Source organism: Salmo salar, chromosome ssa12 (genome assembly GCF_905237065.1).
Source record: "Salmo salar chromosome ssa12, Ssal_v3.1, whole genome shotgun sequence".
Classification (NCBI taxonomy): domain Eukaryota; kingdom Metazoa; phylum Chordata; class Actinopteri; order Salmoniformes; family Salmonidae; genus Salmo; species Salmo salar.
In genome coordinates this window covers 6,440,835-6,459,503 of record NC_059453.1, presented here as the reverse complement: position 1 = coordinate 6,459,503, position 18,669 = coordinate 6,440,835, and the positions used below count along the sequence as shown (strand labels likewise).

Sequence of the window (18,669 nt, the reverse complement as noted above, 5' to 3'; positions counted from 1 at the left end):
TCAGTCTGTCCATCAGTGTGTCTGTGGTCAGTCTGTCCATCAGTGTGTCTGTGGTCAGTCTGTCTATCAGTGTGTCTGTGGTCAGTCTGTCCATCAGTGTGTCTGTGGTCAGTCTGTCCATCAGTGTGTCTGTGGTCAGTCTGTCCATCAGTGTGTCTGTGGTCAGTCTGTTGATCAGACACACTGATGGACATTAAAATCCAGACAGAAAATATTTACGCAAGAAGCAACCTATTATCACACAGTCGAACTCTGTTCATTGTGCCAGTCCAGCAGAGTTACTCCAGTAACCATCTGTAGAGGTCCCAGTAGAACAGCTACGCCCTTCTGTCTGAGGCCTGAAACAATACCCAGTTAGTCAGTCAGCTACGCCCTTCTGTCTGAGGCCTGAAACAATACCCAGTTAGTCAGTCAGCTACGCCCCTTCTGTCTGAGGCCTGAAACAATACCCAGTTAGTCAGTCAGCTACGCCCTTCTGTCTGAGGCCTGAAACAATACCCAGTTAGTCAGTCAGCTACGCCCTTCTGTCTGAGGCCTGAAACAATACCCAGTTAGTCAGTCAGCTACGCCCTTCTGTCTGAGGCCTGAAACAATACCCAGTTAGTCAGTCAGCTACGCCCTTCTGTCTGAGGCCTGGAGGACTGAAACAATACCCAGTTAGTCAGTCAGCTACGCCCTTCTGTCTGAGGCCTGGAGGACTGAAACAATACCCAGTTAGTCAGTCAGCTACGCCCTTCTGTCTGAGGCCTGAAACAATACCCAGTTAGTCAGTCAGCTACGCCCTTCTGTCTGAGGCCTGGAGGACTGAAACAATACCCAGTTAGTCAGTCAGCTACGCCCTTCTGTCTGAGGCCTGGAGGACTGAAACAATACCCAGTTAGTCAGTCAGCTACGACCTTCTGTCTGAGGCCTGGAGGACTGAAACAATACCCAGTTAGTCAGTCAGCTACGCTGGCCACGGAATAGTGTGTGTCTGTTACCAGGTCTCCGGATGGAGGGTGGCGGCGGCACACAGCGCAGCGTCAGAGGGATTCTGGGTGTTCAACATGGACGCCATCAGAGAGACGAGTCTGGAGTCTCACGGACCGGACCTGCAAAACCAAACTTGACAATCTTATTGAACAATCTTACGTTAAATGTTCATATTACAAGGTGTGTGTGTGTGTGTGTGTGTGTGTGTGTGTGTGTGTGTGTAGGACTGAGTGAGGACAGAGAGAGGGAGACTAATCTTATTGCACAAGTCCATGTAGTCCCTCCCCGTTTCAGTGATTTTTTCCCCTAATTTTTAGTACTAAATAAACAGCACGTTGACGTAGCAACCTGGTTACCTTGGAAACATAAGCGATGTTCAGAATCAACCACCGCCATAATTCCGTAAAATTACCAAACACACCTGTATGTAGCCAGTAGGACGTCCATTAGAGGCTGTGTGACTGCTCTGCGGCCTTCTAGGACCAACCCCTCCAGAGGCCTCAGGACTCGCCTGATCACCCTGCCCCGGAGAGGAGCTTCCAGCTTGGGGAGAGTCAGGGCCAGCAGCCTCAGCCCCTGGGGCACCTGGTGACACATCATAACAATAGAAGACCATTAGAAACACCTTTATAAAATATCCTTATTAAGGGTTCGCAGCGTGAAACCTGTTGTTATTCTCATAAATCTATATATTTTGTTGACATGGACAAGTAACTCAAGCATAGATTGTTCACTTGGCACACAGAAACTAGAGGCCTTAGGTCCTCGCGAGCAGCACAGCGGTTTAAGGCAATGCATCCGCAGTGCTAGAGGCATCACTACAGATCCGGGTTCGATCCCAGGCTGTGTCGCAGCCGGCCGCGACCGGGAGACCCATGAGGCGGCGCACAATTGGCCCAGTTGTCGTCCGGGTTAGGGGAGGATTTGACCGGCCAGGACGTCCTTGTCCCATCGCGCTCTAGCGACTCCTTGTGCCGGCCGGGAGCCAGGTGTACGGTGTTTCCTCTGACATATGGGTGCGGCTGGCTTCCGGGTTAAGAGAGCAGTGTGTCAAGTAGCAGTGTGGCTAGGTTGGGTCGTGTTTCAGAGGACGCACGGCTCTCGACCTTCGCCTCTCCCGAGTCCATACGGGAGTTGCAGGGATGGGACAAGACTAACTACCAATTGGATACCATGAAATTGGGGAGAAAAAGGGGTACAAAATGTAAATAACTAGGAGGTCATGAGTAACATGGTAAAAAATAATGTCACAGATTGGCCTACAGGTGGCGCTGTAACAGAGTACTCAAAAACAACAAAAATACTATTTTTATAGCAATATGTCCACATTTATCTATATGCCAACAGTGATCAACAACATCTCATTTATCATAACTATTACAGATAACAAATCCTAAAATCCTAACATCCCTACTGCCTCTGATCTGGAGGACTCACTAAACAGAGAACATCCCTGGTCATCCCTACTGCCTCTGATCTGGTGGACCCACTAAACAGAGAACATCCCTGGTCATCCCTACTGCCTCTGATCTGGTGGACTCACTAAACAGAGAACATCCCTGGTCATCCCTACTGCCTCTGATCTGGTGGACTCACTAAACAGAGAACATCCCTGGTCATCCCTACTGCCTCTGATCTGGTGGACTCACTAAACAGAGAACATCCCTGGTCATCCCTACTGCCTCTGATCTGGTGGACTCACTAAACAGAGGACATCCCTGGTCATCCCTACTGCCTCTGATCTGGTGGACCCACTAAACAGAGAACATCCCTGGTCATCCCTACTGCCTCTGATCTGGTGGACCCACTAAACAGAGAACATCCCTGGTCATCCCTACTGCCTCTGATCTGGCGGACTCACTAAACAGAGAACATCCCTGGTCATCCCTACTGCCTCTGATCTGGTGGACCCACTAAACAGAGAACATCCCTGGTCATCCCTACTGCCTCTGATCTGGCGGACTCACTAAACAGAGAACATCCCTGGTCATCCCTACTGCCTCTGATCTGGTGGACCCACTAAACAGAGAACATCCCTGGTCATCCCTACTGCCTCTGATCTGGTGGACCCACTAAACAGAGAACATCCCTGGTCATCCCTACTGCCTCTGATCTGGTGGACTCACTAAACAGAGAACATCCCTGGTCATCCCTACTGCCTCTGATCTGGTGGACCCACTAAACAGAGAACATCCCTGGTCATCCCTACTGCCTCTGATCTGGTGGACTCACTAAACAGAGGACATCCCTGGTCATCCCTACTGCCTCTGATCTGGTGGACTCACTAAACAGAGAACATCCCTGGTCATCCCTACTGCCTCTGATCTGGTGGACTCACTAAACAGAGAACATCCCTGGTCATCCCTACTGCCTCTGATCTGGTGGACTCACTAAACAGAGGACATCCCTGGTCATCCCTACTGCCTCTGATCTGGAGGACTCACTAAACAGAGAACATCCCTGGTCATCCCTACTGCCTCTGATCTGGTGGACTCACTAAACAGAGGACATCCCTGGTCATCCCTACTGCCTCTGATCTGGTGGACCCACTAAACAGAGAACATCCCTGGTCATCCCTACTGCCTCTGATCTGGAGGACCCACTAAACAGAGAACATCCCTGGTCATCCCTACTGCCTCTGATCTGGTGGACCCACTAAACAGAGAACATCCCTGGTCATCCCTACTGCCTCTGATCTGGAGGACCCACTAAACAGAGAACATCCCTGGTCATCCCTACTGCCTCTGATCTGGTGGACCCACTAAACAGAGAACATCCCTGGTCATCCCTACTGCCTCTGATCTGGTGGACTCACTAAACAGAGAACATCCCTGGTCATCCCTACTGCCTCTGATCTGGTGGACTCACTAAACAGAGAACATCCCTGGTCATCCCTACTGCCTCTGATCTGGTGGACTCACTAAACAGAGAACATCCCTGGTCATCCCTACTGCCTCTGATCTGGTGGACTCACTAAACAGAGGACATCCCTGGTCATCCCTACTGCCTCTGATCTGGTGGACCCACTAAACAGAGAACATCCCTGGTCATCCCTACTGCCTCTGATCTGGTGGACCCACTAAACAGAGAACATCCCTGGTCATCCCTACTGCCTCTGATCTGGCGGACTCACTAAACAGAGAACATCCCTGGTCATCCCTACTGCCTCTGATCTGGTGGACCCACTAAACAGAGAACATCCCTGGTCATCCCTACTGCCTCTGATCTGGCGGACTCACTAAACAGAGAACATCCCTGGTCATCCCTACTGCCTCTGATCTGGTGGACCCACTAAACAGAGAACATCCCTGGTCATCCCTACTGCCTCTGATCTGGTGGACCCACTAAACAGAGAACATCCCTGGTCATCCCTACTGCCTCTGATCTGGTGGACTCACTAAACAGAGAACATCCCTGGTCATCCCTACTGCCTCTGATCTGGTGGACCCACTAAACAGAGAACATCCCTGGTCATCCCTACTGCCTCTGATCTGGTGGACTCACTAAACAGAGAACATCCCTGGTCATCCCTACTGCCTCTGATCTGGTGGACTCACTAAACAGAGAACATCCCTGGTCATCCCTACTGCCTCTGATCTGGTGGACTCACTAAACAGAGGACATCCCTGGTCATCCCTACTGCCTCTGATCTGGAGGACTCACTAAACAGAGAACATCCCTGGTCATCCCTACTGCCTCTGATCTGGTGGACTCACTAAACAGAGGACATCCCTGGTCATCCCTACTGCCTCTGATCTGGTGGACCCACTAAACAGAGAACATCCCTGGTCATCCCTACTGCCTCTGATCTGGAGGACCCACTAAACAGAGAACATCCCTGGTCATCCCTACTGCCTCTGATCTGGTGGACCCACTAAACAGAGAACATCCCTGGTCATCCCTACTGCCTCTGATCTGGAGGACCCACTAAACAGAGAACATCCCTGGTCATCCCTACTGCCTCTGATCTGGTGGACTCACTAAACAGAGAACATCCCTGGTCATCCCTACTGCCTCTGATCTGGTGTACTCACTTAACAGAGAACATCCCTGGTCATCCCTACTGCTTCTGATCTGGAGGACTCACTAAACAGAGAACATCCCATGTCATCCCTACTGCCTCTGATCTGGCGGACCCACTAAACAGAGAACATCCCTGGTCATCCCTACTGCCTCTGATCTGGAGGACTCACTAAACAGAGAACATCCCTGGTCATCCCTACTGCCTCTGATCTGGTGGACTCACTAAACAGAGAACATCCCTGGTCATCCCTACTGCCTCTGATCTGGCGGACTCACTAAACAGAGAACATCCCTGGTCATCCCTACTGCCTCTGATCTGGTGGACCCACTAAACAGAGAACATCCCTGGTCATCCCTACTGCCTCTGATCTGGTGGACTCACTAAACAGAGAACATCCCTGGTCATCCCTACTGCCTCTGATCTGGCGGACTCACTAAACAGAGAACATCCCTGGTCATCCCTACTGCCTCTGATCTGGCGGACCCACTAAACAGAGAACATCCCTGGTCATCCCTACTGCCTCTGATCTGGTGGACTCACTAAACAGAGAACATCCCTGGTCATCCCTACTGCCTCTGATCTGGTGTACTCACTTAACAGAGAACATCCCTGGTCATCCCTTCTGCCTCTGATCTGGAGGACTCACTAAACAGAGAACATCCCTGGTCATCCCTACTACCTCTGATCTGGCGGACCCACTAAACAGAGAACATCCCTGGTCATCCCTACTGCCTCTGATCTGGAGGACTCACTAAACAGAGAACATCCCTGGTCATCCCTACTGCCTCTGATCTGGCGGACTCACTAAACAGAGAACATCCCTGGTCATCCCTACTGCCTCTGATCTGGCGGACCCACTAAACAGAGAACATCCCTGGTCATCCCTACTGCCTCTGATCTGGTGGACTCACTAAACAGAGAACATCCCTGGTCATCCCTACTGCCTCTGATCTGGTGTACTCACTTAACAGAGAACATCCCTGGTCATCCCTACTGCTTCTGATCTGGAGGACTCACTAAACAGAGAACATCCCTGGTCATCCCTACTGCCTCTGATCTGGCGGACCCACTAAACAGAGAACATCCCTGGTCATCCCTACTGCCTCTGATCTGGTGGACTCACTAAACAGAGAACATCCCTGGTCATCCCTACTGCCTCTGATCTGGCGGACTCACTAAACAGAGAACATCCCTGGTCATCCCTACTGCCTCTGATCTGGTGGACCCACTAAACAGAGAACATCCCTGGTCATCCCTACTGCCTCTGATCTGGTGGACTCACTAAACAGAGAACATCCCTGGTCATCCCTACTGCTTCTGATCTGGAGGACCCACTAAACAGAGAACATCCCTGGTCATCCCTACTGCCTCTGATCTGGAGGACCCACTAAACAGAGAACATCCCTGGTCATCCCTACTGCCTCTGATCTGGAGGACTCACTAAACAGAGAACATCCCTGGTCATCCCTACTGCCTCTGATCTGGTGGACTCACTAAACAGAGAACATCCCTGGTCATCCCTACTGCCTCTGATCTGGTGGACTCACTAAACAGAGAACATCCCTGGTCATCCCTACTGCCTCTGATCTGGTGGACTCACTAAACATACACGCTTCATCCGTAAATTATGTCTGAGTGTTGGCGCGTGCCCCCTGGCTATCCGTAAATAAAAACAAGAAAAGGGTTTGACTAATAATATGGACATTTAAATGATTTATATACAGTATGACACAGTGTGGTACTTCTCCACCCCTGGTGATTCTCATCACGTCAGGAACAGTTCTTCTAAGAAGTGATCATTTGAAACGAGGCTCAACAAGTTAAAATACATTTTTCAGGGTTACAAAACAAAACCTGTCTTCTTTTTGATATACAGACGTTTGATTGAGTTTATTATGGCTTATATTTATTATTATTATTATTATTATTCCTTGGAATGTTCTACATGGAACAACAAATAGTTTCACAGTATTTAAAAAAAAAGTTATCTTTAGTTAAAGACAGAGTCCATCCCTACCATGATGAACCATGTTAAGACTCTGGGTAAAGACAGAGTCCATCCCTACTCTGGCCTTCCTGTCTGGGTTGGCGCCCCCCCCCCCTTGGGTTGTGCTGTGGCGGAGATCTTTGTGGGCTATACTCGGCCTTGTCTCAGGATGGTAAGTTGGTGGTTGAAGATATCCCTCTAGTGGTGTGGGGGCTGTGCTTTGGCAAAGTGGGTGGGGTTATATCCTGCCTGTTTGGCCCTGTCCGGGGGTATCATCGGATGGGGCCACAGTGTCTCCTGACCCCTCCTGTCTCAGCCTCCAGTATTTATGCTGCAGTAGTTTATGTGTTGGGGGGGCTAGGGTCAGTCTGTTATATCTGGAGTATTTCTCCTGTCTTATCCGGTGTCCTGTGTGAATTTACGTTCTCGTTCTCTCTCTCTCTCTCTCTCTCTCTCTCTCTCTCTCTCTCTCTCTCTCTCTCTCTCTCTCTATCTATCTATCTATCTATCTATCTATCTATCTATCAGGACCTGAGCCCTAGGACCATGCCTCAGGACTACCTGGCATGATGACTCGTTGTCCCCAGTCCACCTGGCCGTGCTGCTGCTCCAGTTTCAACTGTTCTGCCTGCGGCTATGGAATTATTTGCTGCATTCAAATATGACCGCACTGTACATATAGATGCACGTTATCACATATACTAAAAATAGAAAATAACATTGTTGCCCTGTTATGTGGTCTGAACATAGTGAAAAGTGGATATTTATCTGTCTTCAACCACTCCTTTCCTTTCCCTTTCCTCCCATCTCCTCTAGGGGCACTGCTGTAAAAAATATATATTCTCAATCAACCAACTGTACCTGGGTGTGGCTGTCCGTCTCCAGAGAGCTCTCCAGGTGCTTCAAGATCTCCATGGTGATGGAACACCCGCTTCCTGGACTTGTCTCCATGGTTACGTCCAATTCTACCTCTTCTTTATTGGGTGGAACAGTGAGGCCATTCCCGCGGGTTGTGGGTGAGGTTGTAGCTGGCTGGTGGAAGGTTAGGAGGCGGGCCACGAGGTGATTTGCGGCCGAGGCGACGAATAGGCTGGGGTCAGTCTGTAGCTGGAGGAGGGGTTTGGTCAGGCCTGAAGAGATACAATCAAACACATTTTCATTTGTCACATTCTTCGTAAACAACAGGTGAAGACTAACAGTGAAATGCTTACTTACGGGCCCTTCCCAACAATGAGAAGAGAAAGACAATAGGGAAGTAAAACACGTAATAATAAATACACAAATAGTAATGATAACATGGCTGTATACACAGGGGTAACAGTACTGAGTTGATGTGTAGGGGTACTAGGTAATAACATGGCTGTAAACACAGGGGTAACAGTACTGAGTTGATGTGTAGGGGTACTAGGTAATAACATGGCTGTAAACACAGGGGTAACAGTACTGAGTTGATGTGTAGGGGTACTAGGTAATAACATGGCTGTAAACACAGAGTACCAGTACTGAGTTGATGTGTAGGGGTACTAGGTAATAACATGGCTGTAAACACAGGGGTAACAGTACTGAGTTGATGTGTAGGGGTACTAGGTAATAACATGGCTGTAAACACAGGGGTAACAGTACTGAGTTGATGTGTAGGGGTACTAGGTAATAACATGGCTGTATACACAGGGGTACCAGTACTGAGTTGATGTGTAGGGGTACTAGGTAATAATATGGCTGTATACACAGGGGTAACAGTACTGAGTTGATGTGTAGGGGTACTAGGTAATAACATGGCTGTATACACAGAGTACCAGTACTGAGTTGATGTGTAGGGGTACTAGGTAATAACATGGCTGTATACACAGGGGTACCAGTACTGAGTTGATGTGTAGGGGTACTAGGTAATAACATGGCTGTAAACACAGGGGTAACAGTACTGAGTTGATGTGTAGGGGTACTAGGTAATAACATGGCTGTAAACACAGGGGTAACAGTACTGAGTTGATGTGTAGGGGTACTAGGTAATAACATGGCTGTAAACACAGGGGTAACAGTACTGAGTTGATGTGTAGGGGTACTAGGTAATAACATGGCTGTAAACACAGGGGTAACAGTACTGAGTTGATGTGTAGGGGTACTAGGTAATAACATGGCTGTAAACACAGAGTACCAGTACTGAGTTGATGTGTAGGGGTACTAGGTAATAACATGGCTGTATACACAGGGGTAACAGTACTGAGTTGATGTGTAGGGGTACTAGGTAATAACATGGCTGTAAACACAGAGTACCAGTACTGAGTTGATGTGTAGGGGTACTAGGTAATAACATGGCTGTAAACACAGGGGTAACAGTACTGAGTTGATGTGTAGGGGTACTAGGTAATAACATGGCTGTAAACACAGGGGTAACAGTACTGAGTTGATGTGTAGGGGTACTAGGTAATAACATGGCTGTAAACACAGGGGTAACAGTACTGAGTTGATGTGTAGGGGTACTAGGTAATAACATGGCTGTATACACAGGGGTAACAGTACTGAGTTGATGTGTAGGGGTACTAGGTAATAACATGGCTGTATACACAGAGTACCAGTACTGAGTTGATGTGTAGGGGTACTAGGTAATAACATGGCTGTATACACAGAGTACCAGTACTGAGTTGATGTGTAGGGGTACTAGGTAATAACATGGCTGTAAACACAGGGGTAACAGTACTGAGTTGATGTGTAGGGGTACTAGGTAATAACATGGCTGTAAACACAGGGGTAACAGTACTGAGTTGATGTGTAGGGGTACTAGGTAATAACATGGCTGTAAACACAGGGGTAACAGTACTGAGTTGATGTGTAGGGGTACTAGGTAATAACATGGCTGTAAACACAGGGGTAACAGTACTGAGTTGATGTGTAGGGGTACTAGGTAATAACATGGCTGTAAACACAGGGGTAACAGTACTGAGTTGATGTGTAGGGGTACTAGGTAATAACATGGCTGTAAACACAGGGGTAACAGTACTGAGTTGATGTGTAGGGGTACTAGGTAATAACATGGCTGTAAACACAGAGTACCAGTACTGAGTTGATGTGTAGGGGTACTAGGTAATAACATGGCTGTATACACAGGGGTAACAGTACTGAGTTGATGTGTAGGGGTACTAGGTAATAACATGGCTGTAAACACAGAGTACCAGTACTGAGTTGATGTGTAGGGGTACTAGGTAATAACATGGCTGTAAACACAGGGGTAACAGTACTGAGTTGATGTGTAGGGGTACTAGGTAATAACATGGCTGTAAACACAGGGGTAACAGTACTGAGTTGATGTGTAGGGGTACTAGGTAATAACATGGCTGTAAACACAGGGGTAACAGTACTGAGTTGATGTGTAGGGGTACTAGGTAATAACATGGCTGTATACACAAGGGTAACAGTACTGAGTTGATGTGTAGGGGTACTAGGTAATAACATGGCTGTATACACAGAGTACCAGTACTGAGTTGATGTGTAGGGGTACTAGGTAATAACATGGCTGTATACACAGAGTACCAGTACTGAGTTGATGTGTAGGGGTACTAGGTAATAACATGGCTGTAAACACAGAGTACCAGTACTGAGTTGATGTGTAGGGGTACTAGGTAATAACATGGCTGTATACACAGAGTACCAGTACTGAGTTGATGTGTAGGGGTACTAGGTAATAACATGGCTGTATACACAGAGTACCAGTACTGAGTTGATGTGTAGGGGTACTAGGTAATAACATGGCTGTAAACACAGAGTACCAGTACTGAGTTGATGTGTAGGGGTACTAGGTAATAACATGGCTGTATACACAGAGTACCAGTACTGAGTTGATGTGAAGGGGTACTAGGTAATAACATGGCTGTAAACACAGGGGTAACAGTACTGAGTTGATGTGTAGGGGTACTAGGTAATAACATGGCTGTAAACACAGAGTACCAGTACTGAGTTGATGTGTAGGGGTACTAGGTAATAACATGACTGTAAACACAGGGGTAACAGTACTGAGTTGATGTGTAGGGGTACTAGGTAATAACATGGCTGTAAACACAGGGGTAACAGTACTGAGTTGATGTGTAGGGGTACTAGGTAATAACATGGCTGTATACACAGGGGTACCAGTACTGAGTTGATGTGTAGGGGTACTAGGTAATAACATGGCTGTAAACACAGAGTACCAGTACTGAGTTGATGTGTAGGGGTACTAGGTAATAACATGGCTGTAAACACAGGGGTAACAGTACTGAGTTGATGTGTAGGGGTACTAGGTAATAACATGGCTGTAAACACAGGGGTAACAGTACTGAGTTGATGTGTAGGGGTACTAGGTAATAACATGGCTGTAAACACAGGGGTAACAGTACTGAGTTGATGTGTAGGGGTACTAGGTAATAACATGGCTGTATACACAAGGGTAACAGTACTGAGTTGATGTGTAGGGGTACTAGGTAATAACATGGCTGTATACACAGAGTACCAGTACTGAGTTGATGTGTAGGGGTACTAGGTAATAACATGGCTGTATACACAGAGTACCAGTACTGAGTTGATGTGTAGGGGTACTAGGTAATAACATGGCTGTAAACACAGAGTACCAGTACTGAGTTGATGTGTAGGGGTACTAGGTAATAACATGGCTGTATACACAGAGTACCAGTACTGAGTTGATGTGTAGGGGTACTAGGTAATAACATGGCTGTATACACAGAGTACCAGTACTGAGTTGATGTGTAGGGGTACTAGGTAATAACATGGCTGTAAACACAGAGTACCAGTACTGAGTTGATGTGTAGGGGTACTAGGTAATAACATGGCTGTATACACAGAGTACCAGTACTGAGTTGATGTGAAGGGGTACTAGGTAATAACATGGCTGTAAACACAGGGGTAACAGTACTGAGTTGATGTGTAGGGGTACTAGGTAATAACATGGCTGTAAACACAGAGTACCAGTACTGAGTTGATGTGTAGGGGTACTAGGTAATAACATGACTGTAAACACAGGGGTAACAGTACTGAGTTGATGTGTAGGGGTACTAGGTAATAACATGGCTGTAAACACAGGGGTAACAGTACTGAGTTGATGTGTAGGGGTACTAGGTAATAACATGGCTGTATACACAGGGGTACCAGTACTGAGTTGATGTGTAGGGGTACTAGGTAATAACATGGCTGTAAACACAGAGTACCAGTACTGAGTTGATGTGTAGGGGTACTAGGTAATAACATGGCTGTATACACAGAGTACCAGTACTGAGTTGATGTGTAGGGGTACTAGGTAATAACATGGCTGTAAACACAGGGGTAACAGTACTGAGTTGATGTGTAGGGGTACTAGGTAATAACATGGCTGTAAACACAGGGGTACCAGTACTGAGTTGATGTGTAGGGGTACTAGGTAATAACTTGGCTGTATACACAGAGTACCAGTACTGAGTTGATGTGTAGGGGTACTAGGTAATAACATGGCTGTAAACACAGGGGTAACAGTACTGAGTTGATGTGTAGGGGTACTAGGTAATAACATGGCTGTAAACACAGGGGTAACAGTACTGAGTTGATGTGTAGGGGTACTAGGTAATAACATGGCTGTAAACACAGGGGTAACAGTACTGAGTTGATGTGGAGGGGTACTAGGTAATAACATGGCTGTAAACACAGAGTACCAGTACTGAGCTGATGTGTAGGGGTACTAGGTAATAACATGGCTGTAAACACAGAGTACCAGTACTGAGTTGATGTGTAGGGGTACTAGGTAATAACATGGCTGTAAACACAGGGGTAACAGTACTGAGTTGATGTGTAGGGGTACTAGGTAATAACATGGCTGTATACACAGGGGTACCAGTACTGAGTTGATGTGTAGGGGTACTAGGTAATAACATGGCTGTAAACACAGAGTACCAGTACTGAGTTGATGTGTAGGGGTACTAGGCAATAACATGGCTGTATACACAGAGTACCAGTACTGAGTTGATGTGTAGGGGTACTATGTAATAACATGGCTGTAAACACAGAGTACCAGTACTGAGTTGATGTGTAGGGGTACTAGGTAATAAAATGGCTGTAAACACAGGGGTAACAGTACTGAGTTGATGTGTAGGGGAACTAGGTAATAACATGGCTGTAAAAACAGGGGTAACAGTACTGAGTTGATGTGTAGGGGTACTAGGTAATAACATGGCTGTAAACACAGAGTACCAGTACTGAGTTGATGTGTAGGGGTACTAGGTAATAACATGGCTGTAAACACAGGGGTACCAGTACTGAGTTGATGTGTAGGGGTACTAGGTAATAACATGGCTGTAAACACAGAGTACCAGTACTGAGTTGATGTGTAGGTGTACTAGGTAATAACATGGCTGTAAACACAGAGTACCAGTACTGAGTTGATGTGTAGGGGTACTAGGTAATAACATGGCTGTAAACACAGGGGTACCAGTACTGAGTTGATGTGTAGGGGTACTAGGTAATAACATGGCTGTATACACAGGGGTAACAGTACTGAGTTGATGTGTAGGGGTACTAGGTAATAACATGGCTGTATACACAGAGTACCAGTACTGAGTTGATGTGTAGGGGTACTAGGTAATAACATGGCTGTATACACAGAGTACCAGTACTGAGTTGATGTGTAGGGGTACTAGGTAATAACATGGCTGTAAACACAGAGTACCAGTACTGAGTTGATGTGTAGGGGTACTAGGTAATAACATGGCTGTAAACACAGAGTACCAGTACTGAGTTGATGTGTAGGGGTACTAGGTAATAACATGGCTGTAAACACAGAGTACCAGTACTGAGTTGATGTGTAGGGGTACTAGGTAATAACATGGCTGTATACACAGAGTACCAGTACTGAGTTGATGTGTAAGGGTACTAGGTAATAACATGGCTGTATACACAGAGTACCAGTACTGAGTTGATGTGTAGGGGTACTAGGTAATAACATGGCTGTAAACACAGAGTACCAGTACTGAGTTGATGTGTAGGGGTACTAGGTAATAACATGGCTGTATACACAGGGGTAACAGTACTGAGTTGATGTGTAGGGGTACTAGGTAATAACATGGCTGTAAACACAGGGGTACCAGTACTGAGTTGATGTGTAGGGGTACTAGGTAATAACATGGCTGTAAACACAGGAGTACCAGTACTGAGTTGATGTGTAGGGGTACTAGGTAATAACATGGCTGTAAACACAGGGGTACCAGTACTGAGTTGATGTGTAGGGGTACTAGGTAATAACATGGCTGTATACACAGAGTACCAGTACTGAGTTGATGTGTAGGGGTACTAGGTAATAACATGGCTGTAAACACAGGGGTACCAGTACTGAGTTGATGTGTAGGGTTACTAGGTAATAACATGGCTGTAAACACAGGGGTAACAGTACTGAGTTGATGTGTAGGGGTACTAGGTAATAACATGGCTGTAAACACAGGGGTAACAGTACTGAGTTGATGTGTAGGTGTACTAGGTAATAACATGGCTGTAAACACAGGGGTAACAGTACTGAGTTGATGTGTAGGGGTACTAGGTAATAACATGGCTGTAAACACAGAGTACCAGTACTGAGCTGATGTGTAGGGGTACTAGGTAATAACATGGCTGTAAACACAGAGTACCAGTACTGAGTTGATGTGTAGGGGTACTAGGTAATAATATGGCTGTATACACAGAGTACCAGTACTGAGTTGATGTGTAGGGGTACTAGGTAATAACATGGCTGTAAACACAGAGTACCAGTACTGAGCTGATGTGTAGGGGTACTAGGTAATAACATGGCTGTATACACAGAGTACCAGTACTGAGTTGATGTGTAGGGGTACTAGGTAATAATATGGCTGTATACACAGAGTACCAGTACTGAGTTGATGTGTAGGGGTACTAGGTAATAACATGGCTGTAAACACAGGGGTAACAGTACTGAGTTGATGTGTAGGGGTACTAGGTAATAACATGGCTGTAAACACAGAGTACCAGTACTGTGTTGATGTGTAGGGGTACTACGTAATAACATGGCTGAAACACAGGGGTAACAGTACTGAGTTGATGTGTAGGGGTACTAGGTAATAACATGGCTGTAAACACAGAGTACCAGTACTGAGTTGATGTGTAGGGGTACTAGGTAATAACATGGCTGTATACACAGCGTACCAGTACTGAGTTGATGTGTAGGGGTACTAGGTAATAACATGGCTGTAAACACAGGAGTAACAGTACTGAGTTGATGTGTAGGGGTACTAGGTAATAACATGGCTGTAAACACAGGGGTACCAGTACTGAGTTGATGTGTAGGGGTACTAGGTAATAACATGGCTGTATACACAGAGTACCACTACTGAGTTGATGTGTAGGGGTACTAGGTAATAACATGGCTGTATACACAGAGTACCAGTACTGAGTTGATGTGTAGGGGTACTAGGTAATAACATGGCTGTATACACAGAGTACCAGTACTGAGTTGATGTGTAGGGGTACTAGGTAATAACATGGCTGTATACACAGGGGTAACAGTACTGAGTTGATGTGTAGGGGTACTAGGTAATAACATGGCTGTAAACACAGGTGTAACAGTACTGAGTTGATGTGTAGGGGTACTAGGTAATAACATGGCTGTAAACACAGGGGTACCAGTACTGAGTTGATGTGTAGGGGTACTAGGTAATAACATGGCTGTAAACACAGAGTACCAGTACTGAGTTGATGTGTAGGGGTACTAGGTAATAACATGGCTTTAAACACAGGGGTAACAGTACTGAGTTGATGTGTAGGGGTACTAGGTAATAACATGGCTGTATACACAGAGTACCAGTACTGAGTTGATGTGTAGGGGTACTAGGTAATAACATGGCTGTAAACACAGGGGTAACAGTACTGAGTTGATGTGTAGGGGTACTAGGTAATAACATGGCTGTAAACACAGGGGTAACAGTACTGAGTTGATGTGTAGGGGTACTAGGTAATAACATGGCTGTATACACAGAGTACCAGTACTGAGTTGATGTGTAGGGGTACTAGGTAATAACATGGCTGTAAACACAGAGTACCAGTACTGAGTTGATGTGTAGGGGTACTAGGTAATAACATGGCTGTAAACACAGAGTACCAGTACTGAGTTGATGTGTAGGGGTACTAGGTAATAACATGGCTGTATACACAGAGTACCAGTACTGAGTTGATGTGTAAGGGTACTAGGTAATAACATGGCTGTATACACAGAGTACCAGTACTGAGTTGATGTGTAGGGGTACTAGGTAATAACATGGCTGTAAACACAGAGTACCAGTACTGAGTTGATGTGTAGGGGTACTAGGTAATAACATGGCTGTATACACAGGGGTAACAGTACTGAGTTGATGTGTAGGGGTACTAGGTAATAACATGGCTGTAAACACAGGGGTGCCAGTACTGAGTTGATGTGTAGGGGTACTAGGTAATAACATGGCTGTAAACACAGGAGTACAAGTACTGAGTTGATGTGTAGGGGTACTAGGTAATAACATGGCTGTAAACACAGGGGTACCAGTACTGAGTTGATGTGTAGGGGTACTAGGTAATAACATGGCTGTATACACAGAGTACCAGTACTGAGTTGATGTGTAGGGGTACTAGGTAATAACATGGCTGTAAACACAGGGGTACCAGTACTGAGTTGATGTGTAGGGTTACTAGGTAATAACATGGCTGTAAACACAGGGGTAACAGTACTGAGTTGATGTGTAGGGGTACTAGGTAATAACATGGCTGTAAACACAGGGGTAACAGTACTGAGTTGATGTGTAGGTGTACTAGGTAATAACATGGCTGTAAACACAGGGGTAACAGTACTGAGTTGATGTGTAGGGGTACTAGGTAATAACATGGCTGTAAACACAGAGTACCAGTACTGAGCTGATGTGTAGGGGTACTAGGTAATAACATGGCTGTAAACACAGAGTACCAGTACTGAGTTTTTGTTAGGGGTACTAGGTAATAACATGGCTGTAAACACAGAGTACCAGTACTGAGTTGATGTGTAGGGGTACTAGGTAATAACATGGCTGTATACACAGAGTACCAGTACTGAGTTGATGTGTAGGGGTACTAGGTAATAATATGGCTGTATACACAGAGTACCAGTACTGAGTTGATGTGTAGGGGTACTAGGTAATAACATGGCTGTAAACACAGGGGTAACAGTACTGAGTTGATGTGTAGGGGTACTAGGTAATAACATGGCTGTAAACACAGAGTACCAGTACTGTGTTGATGTGTAGGGGTACTACGTAATAACATGGCTGAAACACAGGGGTAACAGTACTGAGTTGATGTGTAGGGGTACTAGGTAATAACATGGCTGTAAACACAGAGTACCAGTACTGAGTTGATGTGTAGGGGTACTAGGTAATAACATGGCTGTATACACAGGGGTAACAGTACTGAGTTGATGTGTAGGGGTACTAGGTAATAACATGGCTGTATACACAGAGTACCAGTACTGAGTTGATGTGTAGGGGTACTAGGTAATAACATGGCTGTAAACACAGGGGTACCAGTACTGAGTTGATGTGTAGGGGTACTAGATAATAACATGGCTGTATACACAGGGGTAACAGTACTGAGTTGATGTGTAGGGGTACTAGGTAATAACATGGCTGTATACACAGGGGTAACAGTACTGAGTTGATGTGTAGGGGTACTAGGTAATAACATGGCTGTAAACACAGAGTACCAGTACTGAGTTGATGTGTAGGGGTACTAGGTAATAACATGGCTGTAAACACAGGGGTACCAGTACTGAGTTGATGTGTAGGGGTACTAGGTAATAACATGGCTGTAAACACAGGGGTAACAGTACTGAGTTGATGTGTTGGGGTACTAGGTAATAACATGGCTGTAAACACAGGGGTACCAGTACTGAGTTGATGTGTAGGGTTACTAGGTAATAACATGGCTGTAAACACAGGGGTAACAGTACTGAGTTGATGTGTAGGGGTACTAGGTAATAACATGGCTGTAAACACAGGGGTAACAGTACTGAGTTGATGTGTAGGGGTACTAGGTAATAACATGGCTGTAAACACAGGGGTAACAGTACTGAGTTGATGTGTAGGGGTACTAGGTAATAACATGGCTGTAAACACAGAGTACCAGTACTGAGTTGATGTGTAGGGGTACTAGGTAATAACATGGCTGTAAACACAGAGTACCAGTACTGTGTTGATGTGTAGGGGTACTAGGTAATAACATGGCTGTATACACAGAGTACCAGTACTGAGTTGATGTGTAGGGGTACTAGGTAATAACATGGCTGTAAACACAGAGTACCAGTACTGTGTTGATGTGTAGGGGTACTAGGTAATAACATGGCTGTAAACACAGGGGTAACAGTACTGAGTTGATGTGTAGGGGTACTAGGTAATAAAATGGCTGTAAACACAGGGGTAACAGTACTGAGTTGATGTGTAGGGGTACTAGGTAATAACATGGCTGTAAACACAGAGTACCAGTACTGAGTTGATGTGTAGGGGTACTAGGTAATAACATGGCTGTATACACAGAGTACCAGTACTGAGTTGATGTGTAGGGGTACTAGGTAATAACATGGCTGTATACACAGAGTACCAGTACTGAGTTGATGTGTAGGGGTACTAGGTAATAACATAGCTGTAAACACAGGGGTAACAGTACTGAGTTG

The 18,669-nt window shown here is 46.0% G+C and overlaps 1 protein-coding gene across 2 annotated transcripts in view; it reads right to left on the bottom strand.

Moving 5' to 3' along the window:
- Positions 1–59: 59 nt before the first annotated feature.
- LOC123725388 (BRCA1-associated ATM activator 1-like) overlaps positions 60–18,669 on the bottom strand; it is a 48,190-nt gene continuing 29,580 nt past the window's right edge. The window contains exons 3-6 of one of the 2 annotated variants that reach the window (XR_006757842.1): positions 7,845–8,113; positions 1,394–1,557; positions 981–1,091; positions 60–338 (exon numbers count right to left, since the gene is read on the bottom strand). Coding sequence is in view for 1 of the 2 variants with exons in the window: in XM_045690584.1 (XP_045546540.1) it covers positions 1,079–1,091; positions 1,394–1,557; positions 7,845–8,113 (446 nt within the window). In the remaining variant the exon portion in view is untranslated. Of the gene's footprint in view, positions 1,092–1,393; positions 1,558–7,844; positions 8,114–18,669 lie in introns of both variants that reach the window. The other variant, XM_045690584.1, reaches the window with a different exon arrangement.